The sequence below is a fragment of the Oncorhynchus kisutch genome, linkage group LG23, assembly GCF_002021735.2.
Source record: "Oncorhynchus kisutch isolate 150728-3 linkage group LG23, Okis_V2, whole genome shotgun sequence".
NCBI classification, from domain to species: Eukaryota; Metazoa; Chordata; class Actinopteri; order Salmoniformes; family Salmonidae; genus Oncorhynchus; species Oncorhynchus kisutch.
This window is the reverse complement of record NC_034196.2, coordinates 43,462,606-43,482,589: the sequence shown is the minus strand read 5'-3', so window position 1 is coordinate 43,482,589 and position 19,984 is coordinate 43,462,606. Positions and strand designations below refer to the sequence as shown.

The window sequence follows — 19,984 nt, the reverse complement described above, 5'->3', positions numbered from 1 at the left end:
TGGGGATCTGATAGTATTTCTGATTGTCTTAACGCAGCACCACTAATGAGCCGTGGAGCTTCTCAAAGGGAACATTTACTTCACCTCAAACAACGAGTAAATAACGTCTGTTTTTACATTCATTGATAATGATAATAGTTCTTCAATGTATTTGAAAATCAACATCTTTCCAGGTCTCTTCCTTTTTAATAACCACTCAGCATGCAAGGGATAAATGTCCTGCTCTGATCCAATGGAAATGTCATTAAAATAGACCTATCTGATTACTTCTGATCCCTTAAACTCTGACTGGCCAAGAATATTTGATTAAATGTTGCAAATTTGTTAGTGCCTGCTTTTGTCCAGACTCCCAAGTTAATAGTTGATACAGTGTTTCAAGTTCTTTGCAGACAGGCCATGCTTAGCCAATGTGATTTATATTATATTTATTTTTATCAGAATATTTTCTACCTGCATGTTGCAATATTTTTGTTTGCCTATATAGGCTATTTGTACATAGTTGCAATGGGCTCCCGATTGGCGCAGCGGTCTAAGGCACTGCATCTCGGTGCAAGACGCGTCACTACAGTCCCGGGTTTGTATCACATCCAGCTGTGATTGAGAGTCCAGTAGGGCTGCGCACAATAAGGCCCAGCATCGTCCGGGTTTGGCCTGGGTAAGCCGTCACTGTAAATAAGAATTTCTGAACTGACTTGACAAGTTTAAATAGAGGTTACATTTAAAAAATAAAAGTCATTTGCAATAGAAGTTACTTGTTAGGTTTATCATTTAGATAGAATTTTGATTAACCACATGATAATAATTTTGAAATACGAAGATGTTATTAGAAATTAAATTAAACTGTTCTACGAAAAATTTACATATGAAAACAATAACTGGAAACCAGATCGGTAGGAAATGGTAAGGTACATTTGCATTCTGCATGAGAAAAGTTGCAGACTCCTCCTGTAGCCTCTTACTGGCAACTTCAGGAGAGTAACGGCAGAATCTGCGAAAGCCAGCAGGAGTAGGAGGAGGATGGTCGGGACAGGTTAAGTTTTTTTTCCTTCTGGCTATCTTGATCTCTGGATCTCTCTTGAGTCATTTGTGTCTTATTTCATCAAACGGTGTGCTTAAAGCATCAGACAAGAGTGATACATATATAGTTGATTTTATTAAAACACATAGCTATCTATATATGAAAAAATACACGTTTCAAAACAGTTTAAATTGGGGTGATTTTATTGTAAAGGCGAACCACCGATTCAACTACCATTGTTGCTCACGCTAATGTTCACTACACGTAATACTATTCATGAACATCTTGTAAAACATATGCTAGCTATGTTGTAAAACACTTTGCAAGTGTGTGTGTGATACTACTTGTTTGTTTTTGTCCTACTCAATGCATATTTGTAAAAAGCCCCTTTTCCACTAAACTGGAGGGTAGTCCTGTCAGATTAAAATAGTCAATAAAGAACTCCCAGACACAACTGTTACTCCACTGACTGATGATAAAACACGTTCTCTTCTGTGTGTTTGGCTGCCATTTACAGGTAGCTGTATCCAGTGAGGAGGGAGGCGTATCCAAGGGTGAATATGAAGTTTGCCGAACCCTTGGAAAGCCAGAGGCTGTCTTTTCTTTTGGAAAAGGCCGCCTCTAGGGAAGCCCTGATGTGGAAGGTGTACGTGCCCAAAAAGCCATCTCCCGGCAGTCAGGTGAGTCCCACAACACATAACAACATACTGTTGTCAATATGAAAGAGAAAGCAGCAGGTATTTAAAATAACTGCGTGGGTCAATTGCACCCAAGGTCCAACTGAAATTTGGCTTCCACTTTTAACCCAACCCCTTCGAAAGACACGTATACATACAGGTATTTTATGCTGGCTTGCCTCTAACCGCTAGGCTAACTGCTGCCAATGTTAGACCATGGAGGTGGTGAAATTGTTAGGTTATTTCCTTGGTCCAGCTACGTTGGGGCAAAAAAATATTTAGTCAGCCACCAATTGTGCAAGTTCTCCCACTTAAAAAGATGAGAGAGGCCTGTAATTTTTCATCATAGGTACACTTCAACTATGACAGACAAAATGAGAGAGAAAAAATCCAGAAAATCACATTGTAGGATTTTTAATGAATTTATTTGCAAATGATGGTGGAAAATAAGTATTTGGTCAATAACAAAAGTTTATCTCAATACTTTGTTATATACCCTTTGTTGGCAATGACAGAGGTCAAACGTTTTCTGTAAGTCCTCACAAGGTTTTCACACACTGTTGCTGGTATTTTGGCTCATTCCTCCATGCAGATCTCCTCTAGAGCTGTGATGTTTTGGGGCTGTTGCTGGGCAACACAGACTTTCAACTCCCTCCAAAGATGTTCTATGAGGTTGAGATCTAGCGACTGGCTAGGCCACTCCAGGACCTTGAAATGCTTCTTACGAAGCCACTCCTTCGTTGCCCGGGCAGTGTGTTTGGGATCATTGTCATGCTGAAAGACCCAGCCACGTTTCATCTTCAACGCCCTTGCTGATGGAAGGAGGTTTTCACTCAAAATCTCACGATACATGGCCCCATTCATTCTTTCCTTTACACGGATCAGTCGTCCTGGTCCCTTTGCAAAAAACAGCCCCAAAGCATGATGTTTCCACCCCCATGCTTCACAGTAGGTATGGTGTTCTTTGGATGCAACTCGGCATTCTTTGTCCTCCAAACACGACGAGTTGAGTTTTTACCAAAAAGTTATATTGTGGTTTCATCTGGCCATATGACATTCTCCCAATCTTCTTCTGGATCATCCAAATGCTCTCTAGCAAACTTCAGACGGGCCTGGACATGTACTGGCTTAAGCAGGGGGACACGTCTGGCACTGCAGAATTTGAGTCCCTGGCGGCGTAGTGTGTTACTGACGGTAGGCTTTGTTACTTTGGTCCCAGCTCTCTGCAGGTCATTCACTAGGGGGGTGTGGTTCTGGGATTTTTGCTCACCGTTCTTGTGATCATTTTGACCCCACGCGGTGAGATGTTGCGTGGAGCCCCAGATCGAGGGAGATTATCAGTGGTCTTGTATGTCTTCCATTTCCTAATAATTGCTCCCACAGTTGATTTCTTCAAACCAAGCTGCTTACCTATTGCAGATTCAGTCTTTCCAGCCTGGTGCAGGTCTACAATTCTGTTTCTGGTGTCCTTTGACAGCTCTTTGGTCTTGGCCATAGTGGAGTTTGGAGTGTGACTGTTTGAGGTTGTGGACAGGTGTCTTTTATACTGATAACAAGTTCAAACACGTGCCATTAATACAGGTATCGAGTGGAGGACAGAGGAGCCTCTTAAAGAAGAAGTTACAGGTCTGTGAGAGCCAGAAATCTTGCTGGTTTGTAGGTGACCAAATACTTATTTTCCACCATAATTTGCAAATAAATTCATAAAAAATCCTACAATGGGATTTTCTGGATTTTTTTTCTCGCATTTTGTCTGTCATAGTTGAAGTGTACCTATGATGAAAATTACAGGCCTCTCATCTTTTTAAGTGGGAGAACTTGCACAATTGGTGGCTGACTAAATAATTTTTTGCCCCACTGTATCTATATCACCTGAGGTCAGAGTTATGGGGAGAATGCATTTGTTTTCATTTGTGAGTGCAAAAGGGCATTGACTAAAGCACCTGCTGTGGCGGAGGTTCATGCTTTCACTTCTCCCCTAGTTATTAGTCCAACGAACAGACACGGTCTGTTTCTAAAACCTCCTCAGTTAAGATAAGCTGTTAGTGCCAATGCCACCAGAGCCTGATATTGAGGCTTTTCCAACATAGAGGACTCTGACCTTCCTCATCTGGCCTCTACAGTAACGGGCCTTGCCTGTCCCAAATAACGGGGGGTAGTAACGGGCACAACCTGTCCAAATAACGGGGGGTAGTAACGGTTACCGCCTGTCCCAAAAACAGAGTGCAGTAAAGTCAATTCAAGCATGTCAAGACAATAACAGGGGGTCCTGGTAGACTGGTTGTTTTGCTCCCTGACTGCTAATTTCACAATGATGCAAGAGTCACTTTAACGAGGCGACATAATGGTGAGAAATGGCCCGGGGGCTTTAGGGCAAGGCTAGTTCAGGTCACTTTAACAAGGCGACATAATGGTGAGAAATGGCCCGGTGGCTTTAGGGCAAGGCTAGTTCAGGTCACGTTAAAGCAAATTCTTGATTGTGTCCCAATTGGTATCCTTTAGTAGTTACAGTACATATGAGGAAATCAGTCAATTAAAATAAATTAATGAGGCCCTAATCTACGGATTTCACATGACTGGGAATACAGATATGCATCTGTTGGTCAAAGATAGCGTTTTTTTTAAAGTCTCACAATGGGCCTCGGGATATCAACTTGGTATCTGTGCATTGAAAGCCCTGATGTGGAAGGCGTACGTGCCCAAAAAGCCATCTCCCGGCAGTCAGCTGAGTCCCACAACACATAACAACATACTGTTGTCAATATGAAAGAGAAAGCAGCAGGTCGTTAAAATTGCTGCGTGGGTCAATTGCACCCAAGGTCCAACTGAAATTTGGCTTCCACTTTTAACCCAACTCCTTCGAAAGACACGCATACATACAGGTATTTTGTTTGTGCTGGCTTGCCTCTAACCGCTAGGCTAACTGCTGCCAATGTTAGACCATGGAGGTGGTGAAATTGTTAGGTTATTTCCTTGGTCCAGCTATCTAGATCACCTGAGGTCAGAGTTATGGGGAGAATGCATTTGCTTTCATTTGTGAGTGCAAAAGGGCATTGACTAAAGCACCTGCTGTGGCGGAGGTTCATGCTTTCACTTCTCCCCTAGTTATTAGTCCAACGAACAGACACGGTCTGTTTTTAAAACCTCCTCAGTTAAGAAAAGCTGTTAGTGCCAATGCCACCAGAGCCTGATATTGAGGCTTTTCCAACATAGAGGACTCTGACCTTCCTCATCTGGCCTCTACAGTAACGGGCACAGCCTGTCCAAATAACGGGGGGTAGTAACGGGCACAACCTGTCCCAAAAACGGACTGCAGTAACGATTAGAACCTGTCCCAAATAACGGAGTGCAGTAACTGGCACAGCCTGTCCCAAATAACGGGGGGAAGTAAAGGGCACAGCCTGTCCCAAATAACGTGGGGTAGTAACTGGCACAGCCTGTCCCAAATAACGGGGGGTAGTAACGGGCACAGTCTGTCCCAAATAACGGGGGGTAGTAACTGGCACAGCCTGTCCCAAATAACGGGGGGTAGTAACGGGCACAGTCTATCCCAAATAACGGGGGGTAGTAACTGGCACAGCCTGTCCCAAATAACGGAGTGCAGTAACAGACGCAGCCTGTCCCAAATAACGGGGGGTAGTAACTGGCACAGCCTGTCCCAAACACGGAGTGCAGTAAAGTCAATTCAAGCATGTCAAGACAATAACAGGGGGTCCTGGTAGACTGGTTGTTTTGCTCGCTGACTACTAATTTCACAATGATGCAAGAGTCACTTTAACAAGGCGACATAATGGTGAGAAATGGCCCGGGGGCTTTAGGGCAAGGCTAGTTCAGGTCACTTTAACTTGGCGACATAATGGTGAGAAATGGCCCGGTGGCTTTAGGGCAAGGCTAGTTCAGGTCACTTTAACAAGGCGACATAATGGTGAGAAATGGCCCGGTGGCTTTAGGGCAAGGCTAGTTCAGGTCACTTTAACAAGGTGAGAAATGGCCCGGGGGCTTTAGGGCAAGGCTAGTTCAGGTCACTTTAACAAGGCGACATAATGGTGAGAAATGGCCCGGTGGCTTTAGGGCAAGGCTAGTTCAGGTCACTTTAACAAGGTGACATAATGGTGAGAAATGGCCCGGTGGCTTTAGGGCAAGGCTAGTTCAGGTCACTTTAACAAGGCGACATAATGGTGAGAAATGGCCCGGTGGCTTTAGGGCAAAGCTAGTTCACGTCACTTTTTAAAGCAAATTCTTGATTGTGTCCCAATTGGTATCCTTTTTCCCCTAGTGCACTTGGCCTCTGGTCTAAAGTAGTGCACTATATAGGGTGTTGGATGCCATTTGGGACACATCCATGTCTGTTGAGGCTAATGACTTCCAGTGAGAGCAGTGCTGGTTAGACCAGTATCATATTACAGGTAAAGGCGTCCTCATGCTTCCTGCCCGAAACAGTTTGTGTCATATATTGACAACATTTTGTGACATTTTTGTACACTTTCGTCTTCGGCAAGTTTTCAGCTGTTTTGTGCACACAGTATTTGAGGCAAGTCGAAGTTTGGTCGCCAAATCTACGCCTCTTATTCGGTGATTGGTCAACAGTAGGGATTCTTCAATGAAGTGTTTGTTGTCATTCAACAAGAGACGACTCGTTATCGTGTACATTCTTTCACTTGAGAAATTCTGCACCAAACATCTTAGAGCGTCATTGTAAATAAGAATTTGTTCTTAACTGACTTGCCTAGTTAAATAAAGCTTAAACAAAGTAATAATTATGATAGTTACAGTTCATATGAGGAAATCAGTCAATTAAAATAAATGCATGAGGCCCTAATCTACGGATTTCACATGACTGGGAATACAGATATGCATCTGTTGGTCAAAGATAGCGTTTCAAAAAAAGAATAGGTCTCACAATGGGCCTCAGGATGTCAACTTGGTATCTGTGCATTCAAAGCCCTGATGTGGAAGGTGTACGTGCCCAAAAAGCCATCTCCCGGCAGTCAGCTGAGTCCCACAACACATAACAACATACTGTTGTCAATATGAAAGAGAAAGCAGCAGGTCGTTAAAATTGCTGTGTTGGTCAATTGCACCCAAGGTCCAACTGAAATTTGGCTTCCACTTTTAACCCAACCCCTTCGAAAGACACGCATACGTACAGGTATTTTATTTGTGCTGGCTTGCCTCTAACCGCTAGGCTAACTGCTGCCAATGTTAGACCATGGAGGTGGTGAAATTGTTTCCTTGGAAGAGCTATCTACACTGCTCAAAAAAATAAAGGGAACACTTAAACAACACAATGTAACTCCGAGTCAATCACACTTCTGTGAAATCAAACTGTCCACTTAGGAAGCAACACAGATTGACAATAAAATTCACATGCTGTTGTGCAAATGGAATAGACAATAGGTGGAAATTATAGGCAATTAGCAAGACACCCCCAATAAAGGAGTGGTTCTGCAGGTGATGACCACAGATCACTTCTCAGTTCCTATGCTTCCTGGCTGATGTTTTGGTCACTTTTGAATGCTGGCGGTGCTTTCACTCTAGTGGTCTACAACCCACACAAGTGGCTCAGGTAGTGCAGCTCATCCAGGATGGCACATCAATGCGCGCTGTGGCAAGGTTTGCTGTGTCTGTCAGCGTAGTGTCCAGAGCATGGAGGCGCTACCAGGAGTCAGGCCAGTACAACAGGAGACGTGGAGGAGGCCGTAGGAGGGCAAAAACCCAGCAGCAGGACTGCTACCTCTGTGCAAGGAGGAGCAGGAGGAGCACTGCCAGAGCCCTGCAAAATTACCTCCAGCAGGCCACAAATGTGCATGTGTCTGCTCAAACGGTCAGAAACAGACTCCATGAGGGTGGTATGAGGGCCCGACGTCCACAGGTGGGGGTTGTGCTTACAGCCCAACACCGTGCAGGATGTTTGGCATTTACCAGAGAACACCAAGATTGGAAAATTCGCCACTGGCGCCCTGTGCTCTTCACAGATGAAAGCAGGTTCACACTGAGCACATGTGACAGACGTGACAGTCTGGAGACGCCGTGGAGAACGTTCTGCTGCCTGCAACATCCTCCAGCATGACCGGTTTGGCGGTGGGTCGGTCATGGTGTGGAGTGGCATTTCTTTGGGGGGCCGCACAGCCCTCCATGTGCTCGCCAGAGGTAGCCTGACTGCCATTAGGTTCCGAGATGAGATCCTCAGATCCCTTGTGAGACCATATGCTGGTGCGGTTGGCCCTGGGTTCCTCCTAATGCAAGACATTGCTAGACCTCATGTGGCTGGAGTGTGTCAGCAGTTCCTGCAAGAGGAAGGCATTGATGCTATGGACTGTCCCGCCCGTTCCCCAGACCTGAATCCAATTGAGCACATCTGGGACATCATGTCTCGCTCCATCCACCACGTTGCACCACAGACTGTCCAGGAGTTGGCGGATGCTTTAGTCCAGGTCTGGGAGGAGATCCCTCAGGAGACCATCCGCCACCTCATCAGGAGCATGCCCAGGCGTTATAGGGAGGTCATACAGGCACGTGGAGGCCACACACACTACTGAGCCTCATTTTGACTTGTTTTAAGGACATTACATCAAAGTTGGATCAGCCTGTAGTGTGGTTTTCCACTTTAATTTTGAGTGTGACTCCAAATCCAGACCTCCATAGGTTGATACATTTGATTTCCATTGATAATTTTTTGTGTGATTTTGTTGTCAGCACATTCAACTATGTAAAGAAAAAAGTATTTAATAAGAATATTTAATTCATTCAGATCTAAGATGTGTTATTTTAGTGTTCCCTTTATTTTTTGGGAGCAGTATATATCACCTGAGGTCAGAGTTATGGTGAGAATGCATTTGCTTTCATTTGTGAGTGCAAAGGGACATTGACTAAAGCACCTGCTGTGGCGGATATTGAGTCTTTTCCAACATAGAGGACTCTGACCTTGCTCATCTGGCCTCTACAGTAACGGGCTCACCCTGTCCCAAAAACGGAGTGCAGTAACGGGCATACCCTGTCCCAAAAACGGAGTGCAGTAACGGGCCTCGCCTGTCCCAAAAACGAAGTGCATTAACGGGCCTCGCCTGTCCCAAAAACGAAGTGCAGTAACGGGCCTCGCCTGTCCCAAAAACGAAGTGCCGTAACGGGCCTTGCCTGTCCCATAAACTAAGTGCAGTAACGGGCAGAGCCTGTCCCAAACACGGAGTGCAGTAAAGTCAATTCAAGCATGTCAAGACAATAACAGGGGGTCCTGGTAGACTGGTTGTTTTGCTCGCTGACTACTAATTTCACAATGATGCAAGAGTCACTTTAACGAGGTGACATAATTGTGAGAAATGGCCCGGTGGCTTTAGGGCAAGGCTAGTTCAGGTCACTTTAACAAGGCGACATAATGGTGAGAAATGGCCCGGTGGCTTTAGGGCAAGGCTAGTTCAGGTCACTTTAACAAGGCGACATAATGGTGAGAAATGGCCCGGTGGCTTTAGGGCAAGGCTAGTTCAGGTCACTTTAACAAGGCGACATAATGGTGAGAAATGGCCCGGTGGCTTTAGGGCAAGGCTAGTTCAGGTCACTTTAACAAGGCGACATAATGGTGAGAAATGGCCCGGTGGCTTTAGGGCAAGGCTAGTTCAGGTCACTTTAACAAGGTGAGAAATGGTCCGGTGGCTTTAGGGCAAGGCTAGTTCAGGTCACTTTAACAAGGCGACATAATGGTGAGAAATGGCCCGGTGGCTTTAGGGCAAGGCTAGTTCAGGTCACTTTAACAAGGTGACATAATGGTGAGAAATGGCCCGGTGGCTTTAGGGCAAGGCTAGTTCAGGTCACTTTAACAAGGCGACATAATGGTGAGAAATGGCCCGGTGGCTTTAGGGCAAAGCTAGTTCACGTCACTTTTTAAAGCAAATTCTTGATTGTGTCCCAATTGGTATCCTTTTTCCCCTAGTGCACTTGGCCTCTGGTCTAAAGTAGTGCACTATATAGGGTGTTGGATGCCATTTGGGACACATCCATGTCTGTTGAGGCTAATGACTTCCAGTGAGAGCAGTGCTGGTTAGACCAGTATCATATTACAGGTAAAGGCGTCCTCATGCTTCCTGCCCGAAACAGTTTGTGTCATATATTGACAACATTTTGTGACATTTTTGTACACTTTCGTCTTCGGCAAGTTTTCAGCTGTTTTGTGCACACAGTATTTGAGGCAAGTCGAAGTTTGGTCGCCAAATCTACGCCTCTTATTCGGTGATTGGTCAACAGTAGGGATTCTTCAATGAAGTGTTTGTTGTCATTCAACAAGAGACGACTCGTTATCGTGTACATTCTTTCACTTGAGAAATTCTGCACCAAACATCTTAGAGCGTCATTGTAAATAAGAATTTGTTCTTAACTGACTTGCCTAGTTAAATAAAGCTTAAACAAAGTAATAATTATGATAGTTACAGTTCATATGAGGAAATCAGTCAATTAAAATAAATGCATGAGGCCCTAATCTACGGATTTCACATGACTGGGAATACAGATATGCATCTGTTGGTCAAAGATAGCGTTTCAAAAAAAGAATAGGTCTCACAATGGGCCTCAGGATGTCAACTTGGTATCTGTGCATTCAAAGCCCTGATGTGGAAGGTGTACGTGCCCAAAAAGCCATCTCCCGGCAGTCAGCTGAGTCCCACAACACATAACAACATACTGTTGTCAATATGAAAGAGAAAGCAGCAGGTCGTTAAAATTGCTGTGTTGGTCAATTGCACCCAAGGTCCAACTGAAATTTGGCTTCCACTTTTAACCCAACCCCTTCGAAAGACACGCATACGTACAGGTATTTTATTTGTGCTGGCTTGCCTCTAACCGCTAGGCTAACTGCTGCCAATGTTAGACCATGGAGGTGGTGAAATTGTTTCCTTGGAAGAGCTATCTACACTGCTCAAAAAAATAAAGGGAACACTTAAACAACACAATGTAACTCCGAGTCAATCACACTTCTGTGAAATCAAACTGTCCACTTAGGAAGCAACACAGATTGACAATAAAATTCACATGCTGTTGTGCAAATGGAATAGACAATAGGTGGAAATTATAGGCAATTAGCAAGACACCCCCAATAAAGGAGTGGTTCTGCAGGTGATGACCACAGATCACTTCTCAGTTCCTATGCTTCCTGGCTGATGTTTTGGTCACTTTTGAATGCTGGCGGTGCTTTCACTCTAGTGGTCTACAACCCACACAAGTGGCTCAGGTAGTGCAGCTCATCCAGGATGGCACATCAATGCGCGCTGTGGCAAGGTTTGCTGTGTCTGTCAGCGTAGTGTCCAGAGCATGGAGGCGCTACCAGGAGTCAGGCCAGTACAACAGGAGACGTGGAGGAGGCCGTAGGAGGGCAAAAACCCAGCAGCAGGACTGCTACCTCTGTGCAAGGAGGAGCAGGAGGAGCACTGCCAGAGCCCTGCAAAATTACCTCCAGCAGGCCACAAATGTGCATGTGTCTGCTCAAACGGTCAGAAACAGACTCCATGAGGGTGGTATGAGGGCCCGACGTCCACAGGTGGGGGTTGTGCTTACAGCCCAACACCGTGCAGGATGTTTGGCATTTACCAGAGAACACCAAGATTGGAAAATTCGCCACTGGCGCCCTGTGCTCTTCACAGATGAAAGCAGGTTCACACTGAGCACATGTGACAGACGTGACAGTCTGGAGACGCCGTGGAGAACGTTCTGCTGCCTGCAACATCCTCCAGCATGACCGGTTTGGCGGTGGGTCGGTCATGGTGTGGGGTGGCATTTCTTTGGGGGGCCGCACAGCCCTCCATGTGCTCGCCAGAGGTAGCCTGACTGCCATTAGGTTCCGAGATGAGATCCTCAGATCCCTTGTGAGACCATATGCTGGTGCGGTTGGCCCTGGGTTCCTCCTAATGCAAGACATTGCTAGACCTCATGTGGCTGGAGTGTGTCAGCAGTTCCTGCAAGAGGAAGGCATTGATGCTATGGACTGTCCCGCCCGTTCCCCAGACCTGAATCCAATTGAGCACATCTGGGACATCATGTCTCGCTCCATCCACCACGTTGCACCACAGACTGTCCAGGAGTTGGCGGATGCTTTAGTCCAGGTCTGGGAGGAGATCCCTCAGGAGACCATCCGCCACCTCATCAGGAGCATGCCCAGGCGTTATAGGGAGGTCATACAGGCACGTGGAGGCCACACACACTACTGAGCCTCATTTTGACTTGTTTTAAGGACATTACATCAAAGTTGGATCAGCCTGTAGTGTGGTTTTCCACTTTAATTTTGAGTGTGACTCCAAATCCAGACCTCCATAGGTTGATACATTTGATTTCCATTGATAATTTTTTGTGTGATTTTGTTGTCAGCACATTCAACTATGTAAAGAAAAAAGTATTTAATAAGAATATTTAATTCATTCAGATCTAAGATGTGTTATTTTAGTGTTCCCTTTATTTTTTGGGAGCAGTATATATCACCTGAGGTCAGAGTTATGGTGAGAATGCATTTGCTTTCATTTGTGAGTGCAAAGGGACATTGACTAAAGCACCTGCTGTGGCGGATATTGAGTCTTTTCCAACATAGAGGACTCTGACCTTGCTCATCTGGCCTCTACAGTAACGGGCTCACCCTGTCCCAAAAACGGAGTGCAGTAACGGGCATACCCTGTCCCAAAAACGGAGTGCAGTAACGGGCCTCGCCTGTCCCAAAAACGAAGTGCATTAACGGGCCTCGCCTGTCCCAAAAACGAAGTGCAGTAACGGGCCTCGCCTGTCCCAAAAACGAAGTGCCGTAACGGGCCTTGCCTGTCCCATAAACTAAGTGCAGTAACGGGCAGAGCCTGTCCCAAACACGGAGTGCAGTAAAGTCAATTCAAGCATGTCAAGACAATAACAGGGGGTCCTGGTAGACTGGTTGTTTTGCTCGCTGACTACTAATTTCACAATGATGCAAGAGTCACTTTAACGAGGTGACATAATTGTGAGAAATGGCCCGGTGGCTTTAGGGCAAGGCTAGTTCAGGTCACTTTAACAAGGCGACATAATGGTGAGAAATGGCCCGGTGGCTTTAGGGCAAGGCTAGTTCAGGTCACTTTAACAAGGCGACATAATGGTGAGAAATGGCCCGGTGGCTTTAGGGCAAGGCTAGTTCAGGTCACTTTAACAAGGCGACATAATGGTGAGAAATGGCCCGGTGGCTTTAGGGCAAGGCTAGTTCAGGTCACTTTAACAAGGCGACATAATGGTGAGAAATGGCCCGGTGGCTTTAGGGCAAGGCTAGTTCAGGTCACTTTAACAAGGTGAGAAATGGTCCGGTGGCTTTAGGGCAAGGCTAGTTCAGGTCACTTTAACAAGGCGACATAATGGTGAGAAATGGCCCGGTGGCTTTAGGGCAAGGCTAGTTCAGGTCACTTTAACAAGGTGACATAATGGTGAGAAATGGCCCGGTGGCTTTAGGGCAAGGCTAGTTCAGGTCACTTTAACAAGGCGACATAATGGTGAGAAATGGCCCGGTGGCTTTAGGGCAAAGCTAGTTCACGTCACTTTTTAAAGCAAATTCTTGATTGTGTCCCAATTGGTATCCTTTTTCCCCTAGTGCACTTGGCCTCTGGTCTAAAGTAGTGCACTATATAGGGTGTTGGATGCCATTTGGGACACATCCATGTCTGTTGAGGCTAATGACTTCCAGTGAGAGCAGTGCTGGTTAGACCAGTATCATATTACAGGTAAAGGCGTCCTCATGCTTCCTGCCCGAAACAGTTTGTGTCATATATTGACAACATTTTGTGACATTTTTGTACACTTTCGTCTTCGGCAAGTTTTCAGCTGTTTTGTGCACACAGTATTTGAGGCAAGTCGAAGTTTGGTCGCCAAATCTACGCCTCTTATTCGGTGATTGGTCAACAGTAGGGATTCTTCAATGAAGTGTTTGTTGTCATTCAACAAGAGACGACTCGTTATCGTGTACATTCTTTCACTTGAGAAATTCTGCACCAAACATCTTAGAGCGTCATTGTAAATAAGAATTTGTTCTTAACTGACTTGCCTAGTTAAATAAAGCTTAAACAAAGTAATAATTATGATAGTTACAGTTCATATGAGGAAATCAGTCAATTAAAATAAATGCATGAGGCCCTAATCTACGGATTTCACATGACTGGGAATACAGATATGCATCTGTTGGTCAAAGATAGCGTTTCAAAAAAAGAATAGGTCTCACAATGGGCCTCAGGATGTCAACTTGGTATCTGTGCATTCAAAGCCCTGATGTGGAAGGTGTACGTGCCCAAAAAGCCATCTCCCGGCAGTCAGCTGAGTCCCACAACACATAACAACATACTGTTGTCAATATGAAAGAGAAAGCAGCAGGTCGTTAAAATTGCTGTGTTGGTCAATTGCACCCAAGGTCCAACTGAAATTTGGCTTCCACTTTTAACCCAACTCCTTCGAAAGACACGCATACATACAGGTATTTTGTTTGTGCTGGCTTGCCTCTAACCGCTAGGCTAACTGCTGCCAATGTTAGACCATGGAGGTGGTGAAATTGTTAGGTTATTTCCTTGGTCCAGCTATCTAGATCACCTGAGGTCAGAGTTATGGGGAGAATGCATTTGCTTTCATTTGTGAGTGCAAAAGGGCATTGACTAAAGCACCTGCTGTGGCGGAGGTTCATGCTTTCACTTCTCCCCTAGTTATTAGTCCAACGAACAGACACGGTCTGTTTTTAAAACCTCCTCAGTTAAGAAAAGCTGTTAGTGCCAATGCCACCAGAGCCTGATATTGAGGCTTTTCCAACATAGAGGACTCTGACCTTCCTCATCTGGCCTCTACAGTAACGGGCACAGCCTGTCCAAATAACGGGGGGTAGTAACGGGCACAACCTGTCCCAAAAACGGACTGCAGTAACGATTAGAACCTGTCCCAAATAACGGAGTGCAGTAACTGGCACAGCCTGTCCCAAATAACGGGGGGAAGTAAAGGGCACAGCCTGTCCCAAATAACGGAGTGCAGTAACAGACGCAGCCTGTCCCAAATAACGGGGGGTAGTAACTGGCACAGCCTGTCCCAAACACGGAGTGCAGTAAAGTCAATTCAAGCATGTCAAGACAATAACAGGGGGTCCTGGTAGACTGGTTGTTTTGCTCGCTGACTACTAATTTCACAATGATGCAAGAGTCACTTTAACAAGGCGACATAATGGTGAGAAATGGCCCGGGGGCTTTAGGGCAAGGCTAGTTCAGGTCACTTTAACTTGGCGACATAATGGTGAGAAATGGCCCGGTGGCTTTAGGGCAAGGCTAGTTCAGGTCACTTTAACAAGGCGACATAATGGTGAGAAATGGCCCGGTGGCTTTAGGGCAAGGCTAGTTCAGGTCACTTTAACAAGGTGAGAAATGGCCCGGGGGCTTTAGGGCAAGGCTAGTTCAGGTCACTTTAACAAGGCGACATAATGGTGAGAAATGGCCCGGTGGCTTTAGGGCAAGGCTAGTTCAGGTCACTTTAACAAGGTGACATAATGGTGAGAAATGGCCCGGTGGCTTTAGGGCAAGGCTAGTTCAGGTCACTTTAACAAGGCGACATAATGGTGAGAAATGGCCCGGTGGCTTTAGGGCAAAGCTAGTTCACGTCACTTTTTAAAGCAAATTCTTGATTGTGTCCCAATTGGTATCCTTTTTCCCCTAGTGCACTTGGCCTCTGGTCTAAAGTAGTGCACTATATAGGGTGTTGGATGCCATTTGGGACACATCCATGTCTGTTGAGGCTAATGACTTCCAGTGAGAGCAGTGCTGGTTAGACCAGTATCATATTACAGGTAAAGGCGTCCTCATGCTTCCTGCCCGAAACAGTTTGTGTCATATATTGACAACATTTTGTGACATTTTTGTACACTTTCGTCTTCGGCAAGTTTTCAGCTGTTTTGTGCACACAGTATTTGAGGCAAGTCGAAGTTTGGTCGCCAAATCTACGCCTCTTATTCGGTGATTGGTCAACAGTAGGGATTCTTCAATGAAGTGTTTGTTGTCATTCAACAAGAGACGACTCGTTATCGTGTACATTCTTTCACTTGAGAAATTCTGCACCAAACATCTTAGAGCGTCATTGTAAATAAGAATTTGTTCTTAACTGACTTGCCTAGTTAAATAAAGCTTAAACAAAGTAATAATTATGATAGTTACAGTTCATATGAGGAAATCAGTCAATTAAAATAAATGCATGAGGCCCTAATCTACGGATTTCACATGACTGGGAATACAGATATGCATCTGTTGGTCAAAGATAGCGTTTCAAAAAAAGAATAGGTCTCACAATGGGCCTCAGGATGTCAACTTGGTATCTGTGCATTCAAAGCCCTGATGTGGAAGGTGTACGTGCCCAAAAAGCCATCTCCCGGCAGTCAGCTGAGTCCCACAACACATAACAACATACTGTTGTCAATATGAAAGAGAAAGCAGCAGGTCGTTAAAATTGCTGTGTTGGTCAATTGCACCCAAGGTCCAACTGAAATTTGGCTTCCACTTTTAACCCAACCCCTTCGAAAGACACGCATACGTACAGGTATTTTATTTGTGCTGGCTTGCCTCTAACCGCTAGGCTAACTGCTGCCAATGTTAGACCATGGAGGTGGTGAAATTGTTTCCTTGGAAGAGCTATCTACACTGCTCAAAAAAATAAAGGGAACACTTAAACAACACAATGTAACTCCGAGTCAATCACACTTCTGTGAAATCAAACTGTCCACTTAGGAAGCAACACAGATTGACAATAAAATTCACATGCTGTTGTGCAAATGGAATAGACAATAGGTGGAAATTATAGGCAATTAGCAAGACACCCCCAATAAAGGAGTGGTTCTGCAGGTGATGACCACAGATCACTTCTCAGTTCCTATGCTTCCTGGCTGATGTTTTGGTCACTTTTGAATGCTGGCGGTGCTTTCACTCTAGTGGTCTACAACCCACACAAGTGGCTCAGGTAGTGCAGCTCATCCAGGATGGCACATCAATGCGCGCTGTGGCAAGGTTTGCTGTGTCTGTCAGCGTAGTGTCCAGAGCATGGAGGCGCTACCAGGAGTCAGGCCAGTACAACAGGAGACGTGGAGGAGGCCGTAGGAGGGCAAAAACCCAGCAGCAGGACTGCTACCTCTGTGCAAGGAGGAGCAGGAGGAGCACTGCCAGAGCCCTGCAAAATGACCTCCAGCAGGCCACAAATGTGCATGTGTCTGCTCAAACGGTCAGAAACAGACTCCATGAGGGTGGTATGAGGGCCCGACGTCCACAGGTGGGGGTTGTGCTTACAGCCCAACACCGTGCAGGATGTTTGGCATTTACCAGAGAACACCAAGATTGGAAAATTCGCCACTGGCGCCCTGTGCTCTTCACAGATGAAAGCAGGTTCACACTGAGCACATGTGACAGACGTGACAGTCTGGAGACGCCGTGGAGAACGTTCTGCTGCCTGCAACATCCTCCAGCATGACCGGTTTGGCGGTGGGTCGGTCATGGTGTGGGGTGGCATTTCTTTGGGGGGCCGCACAGCCCTCCATGTGCTCGCCAGAGGTAGCCTGACTGCCATTAGGTTCCGAGATGAGATCCTCAGATCCCTTGTGAGACCATATGCTGGTGCGGTTGGCCCTGGGTTCCTCCTAATGCAAGACATTGCTAGACCTCATGTGGCTGGAGTGTGTCAGCAGTTCCTGCAAGAGGAAGGCATTGATGCTATGGACTGTCCCGCCCGTTCCCCAGACCTGAATCCAATTGAGCACATCTGGGACATCATGTCTCGCTCCATCCACCACGTTGCACCACAGACTGTCCAGGAGTTGGCGGATGCTTTAGTCCAGGTCTGGGAGGAGATCCCTCAGGAGACCATCCGCCACCTCATCAGGAGCATGCCCAGGCGTTATAGGGAGGTCATACAGGCACGTGGAGGCCACACACACTACTGAGCCTCATTTTGACTTGTTTTAAGGACATTACATCAAAGTTGGATCAGCCTGTAGTGTGGTTTTCCACTTTAATTTTGAGTGTGACTCCAAATCCAGACCTCCATAGGTTGATACATTTGATTTCCATTGATAATTTTTTGTGTGATTTTGTTGTCAGCACATTCAACTATGTAAAGAAAAAAGTATTTAATAAGAATATTTAATTCATTCAGATCTAAGATGTGTTATTTTAGTGTTCCCTTTATTTTTTTGGAGCAGTATATATCACCTGAGGTCAGAGTTATGGTGAGAATGCATTTGCTTTCATTTGTGAGTGCAAAGGGGCATTGACTAAAGCACCTGCTGTGGCGGATATTGAGTCTTTTCCAACATAGAGGACTCTGACCTTGCTCATCTGGCCTCTACAGTAACGGGCTCACCCTGTCCCAAAAACGGAGTGCAGTAACGGGCATACCCTGTCCCAAAAACGGAGTGCAGTAACGGGCCTCGCCTGTCCCAAAAACGAAGTGCATTAACGGGCCTCGCCTGTCCCAAAAACGAAGTGCAGTAACGGGCCTCGCCTGTCCCAAAAACGAAGTGCCGTAACGGGCCTTGCCTGTCCCATAAACTAAGTGCAGTAACGGGCAGAGCCTGTCCCAAACACGGAGTGCAGTAAAGTCAATTCAAGCATGTCAAGACAATAACAGGGGGTCCTGGTAGACTGGTTGTTTTGCTCGCTGACTACTAATTTCACAATGATGCAAGAGTCACTTTAACGAGGTGACATAATGGTGAGAAATGGCCCGGTGGCTTTAGGGCAAGGCTAGTTCAGGTCACTTTAACAAGGTGACATAATGGTGAGAAATGGCCCGGTGGCTTTAGGGCAAGGCTAGTTCAGGTCACTTTAACAAGGCGACATAATGGTGAGAAATGGCCCGGTGGCTTTAGGGCAAGGCTAGTTCAGGTCACTTTAACAAGGTGAGAAATGGCCCGGTGGCTTTAGGGCAAGGCTAGTTCAGGTCACTTTAACATGGCGACATAATGGTGAGAAATGGCCCGGTGGCTTTAGGGCAAGGCTATTTCAGGTCACTTTAACAAGGTGACATAATGGTGAGAAATGGCCCGGTGGCTTTAGGGCAAGGCTAGTTCACGTCACTTTTTAAAGCAAATTCTTGATTGTGTCCCAATTGGTATCCTTTTTCCCCTAGTGCACTTGGCCTCTGGTCTAAAGTAGTGCACTATATAGGGTGTTGGATGCCATTTGGGACACATCCATGTCTGTTGAGGCTAATGACTTCCAGTGAGAGCAGTGCTGGTTAGACCAGTATCATATTACAGGTAAAGGCGTCCTCATGCTTCCTGCCCGAAACAGTTTGTGTCATATATTGACAACATTTTGTGACATTTTTGTACACTTTCGTCTTCGGCAAGTTTTCAGCTGTTTTGTGCACACAGTATTTGAGGCAAGTCGAAGTTTGGTCGCCAAATCTACGCCTCTTATTCGGTGATTGGTCAACAGTAGGGATTCTTCAATGAAGTGTTTGTTGTCATTCAACAAGAGACGACTCGTTATCGTGTACATTCTTTCACTTGAGAAATTCTGCACCAAACATCTTAGAGCGTCATTGTAAATAAGAATTTGTTCTTAACTGACTTGCCTAGTTAAATAAAGCTTAAACAAAGTAATAATTATGATAGTTACAGTTCATATGAGGAAATCAGTCAATTAAAATAAATGCATGAGGCCCTAATCTACGGATTTCACATGACTGGGAATACAGATATGCATCTGTTGGTCAAAGATAGCGTTTCAAAAAAAGAATAGGTCTCACAATGGGCCTCAGGATGTCAACTTGGTATCTGTGCATTCAAAGCCCTGATGTGGAAGGTGTACGTGCCCAAAAAGCCATCTCCCGGCAGTCAGCTGAGTCCCACAACACATAACAACATACTGTTGTCAATATGAAAGAGAAAGCAGCAGGTCGTTAAAATTGCTGTGTTGGTCAATTGCACCCAACGTCCAACTGAAATTTGGCTTCCACTTTTAACCCAACCCCTTCGAAAGACACGCATACGTACAGGTATTTTATTTGTGCTGGCTTGCCTCTAACCGCTAGGCTAACTGCTGCCAATGTTAGACCATGGAAAAGTGTTAGGTTATTTCCTTGGTCCAGCTACAGTGGGGCAAAAAAGTATTTAGTCAGCCACCAATTGTGCAAGTTCTCCCACTTAAAAAGATGAGAGAGGCCTGTCATTTTTCATCATAGGTACACTTCAACTATGACAGACAAAATGAGAAGAAAAAAATCCAGAAAATCACATTGTAGGATTTTTTATGAATTTATTTGCAAATGATGGTGCCAATGTCAGACCATGGAGGTGGTGAAA

At 45.6% G+C, this 19,984-nt stretch overlaps 1 protein-coding gene across 6 annotated transcripts in view; it reads left to right on the top strand.

Annotated features, from left to right (window-relative positions):
* Window positions 1-19,984, top strand: part of LOC109868290 (cyclin-I) — a 65,801-nt gene that overhangs the window by 30,541 nt on the left and 15,276 nt on the right. For 5 of the 6 annotated variants that reach the window (XM_020457731.2, XM_031803120.1, XM_031803121.1 and 2 more), the window contains one exon: window positions 1,536-1,698. In XM_020457731.2, coding sequence (XP_020313320.1) covers window positions 1,579-1,698 — 120 coding nt within the window. In that variant the 5' untranslated portion in view covers window positions 1,536-1,578. Of the gene's footprint in view, window positions 1-1,535; window positions 1,699-19,445; window positions 19,518-19,984 lie in introns of those variants that run through there. The other variant, XM_020457735.2, reaches the window with a different exon arrangement.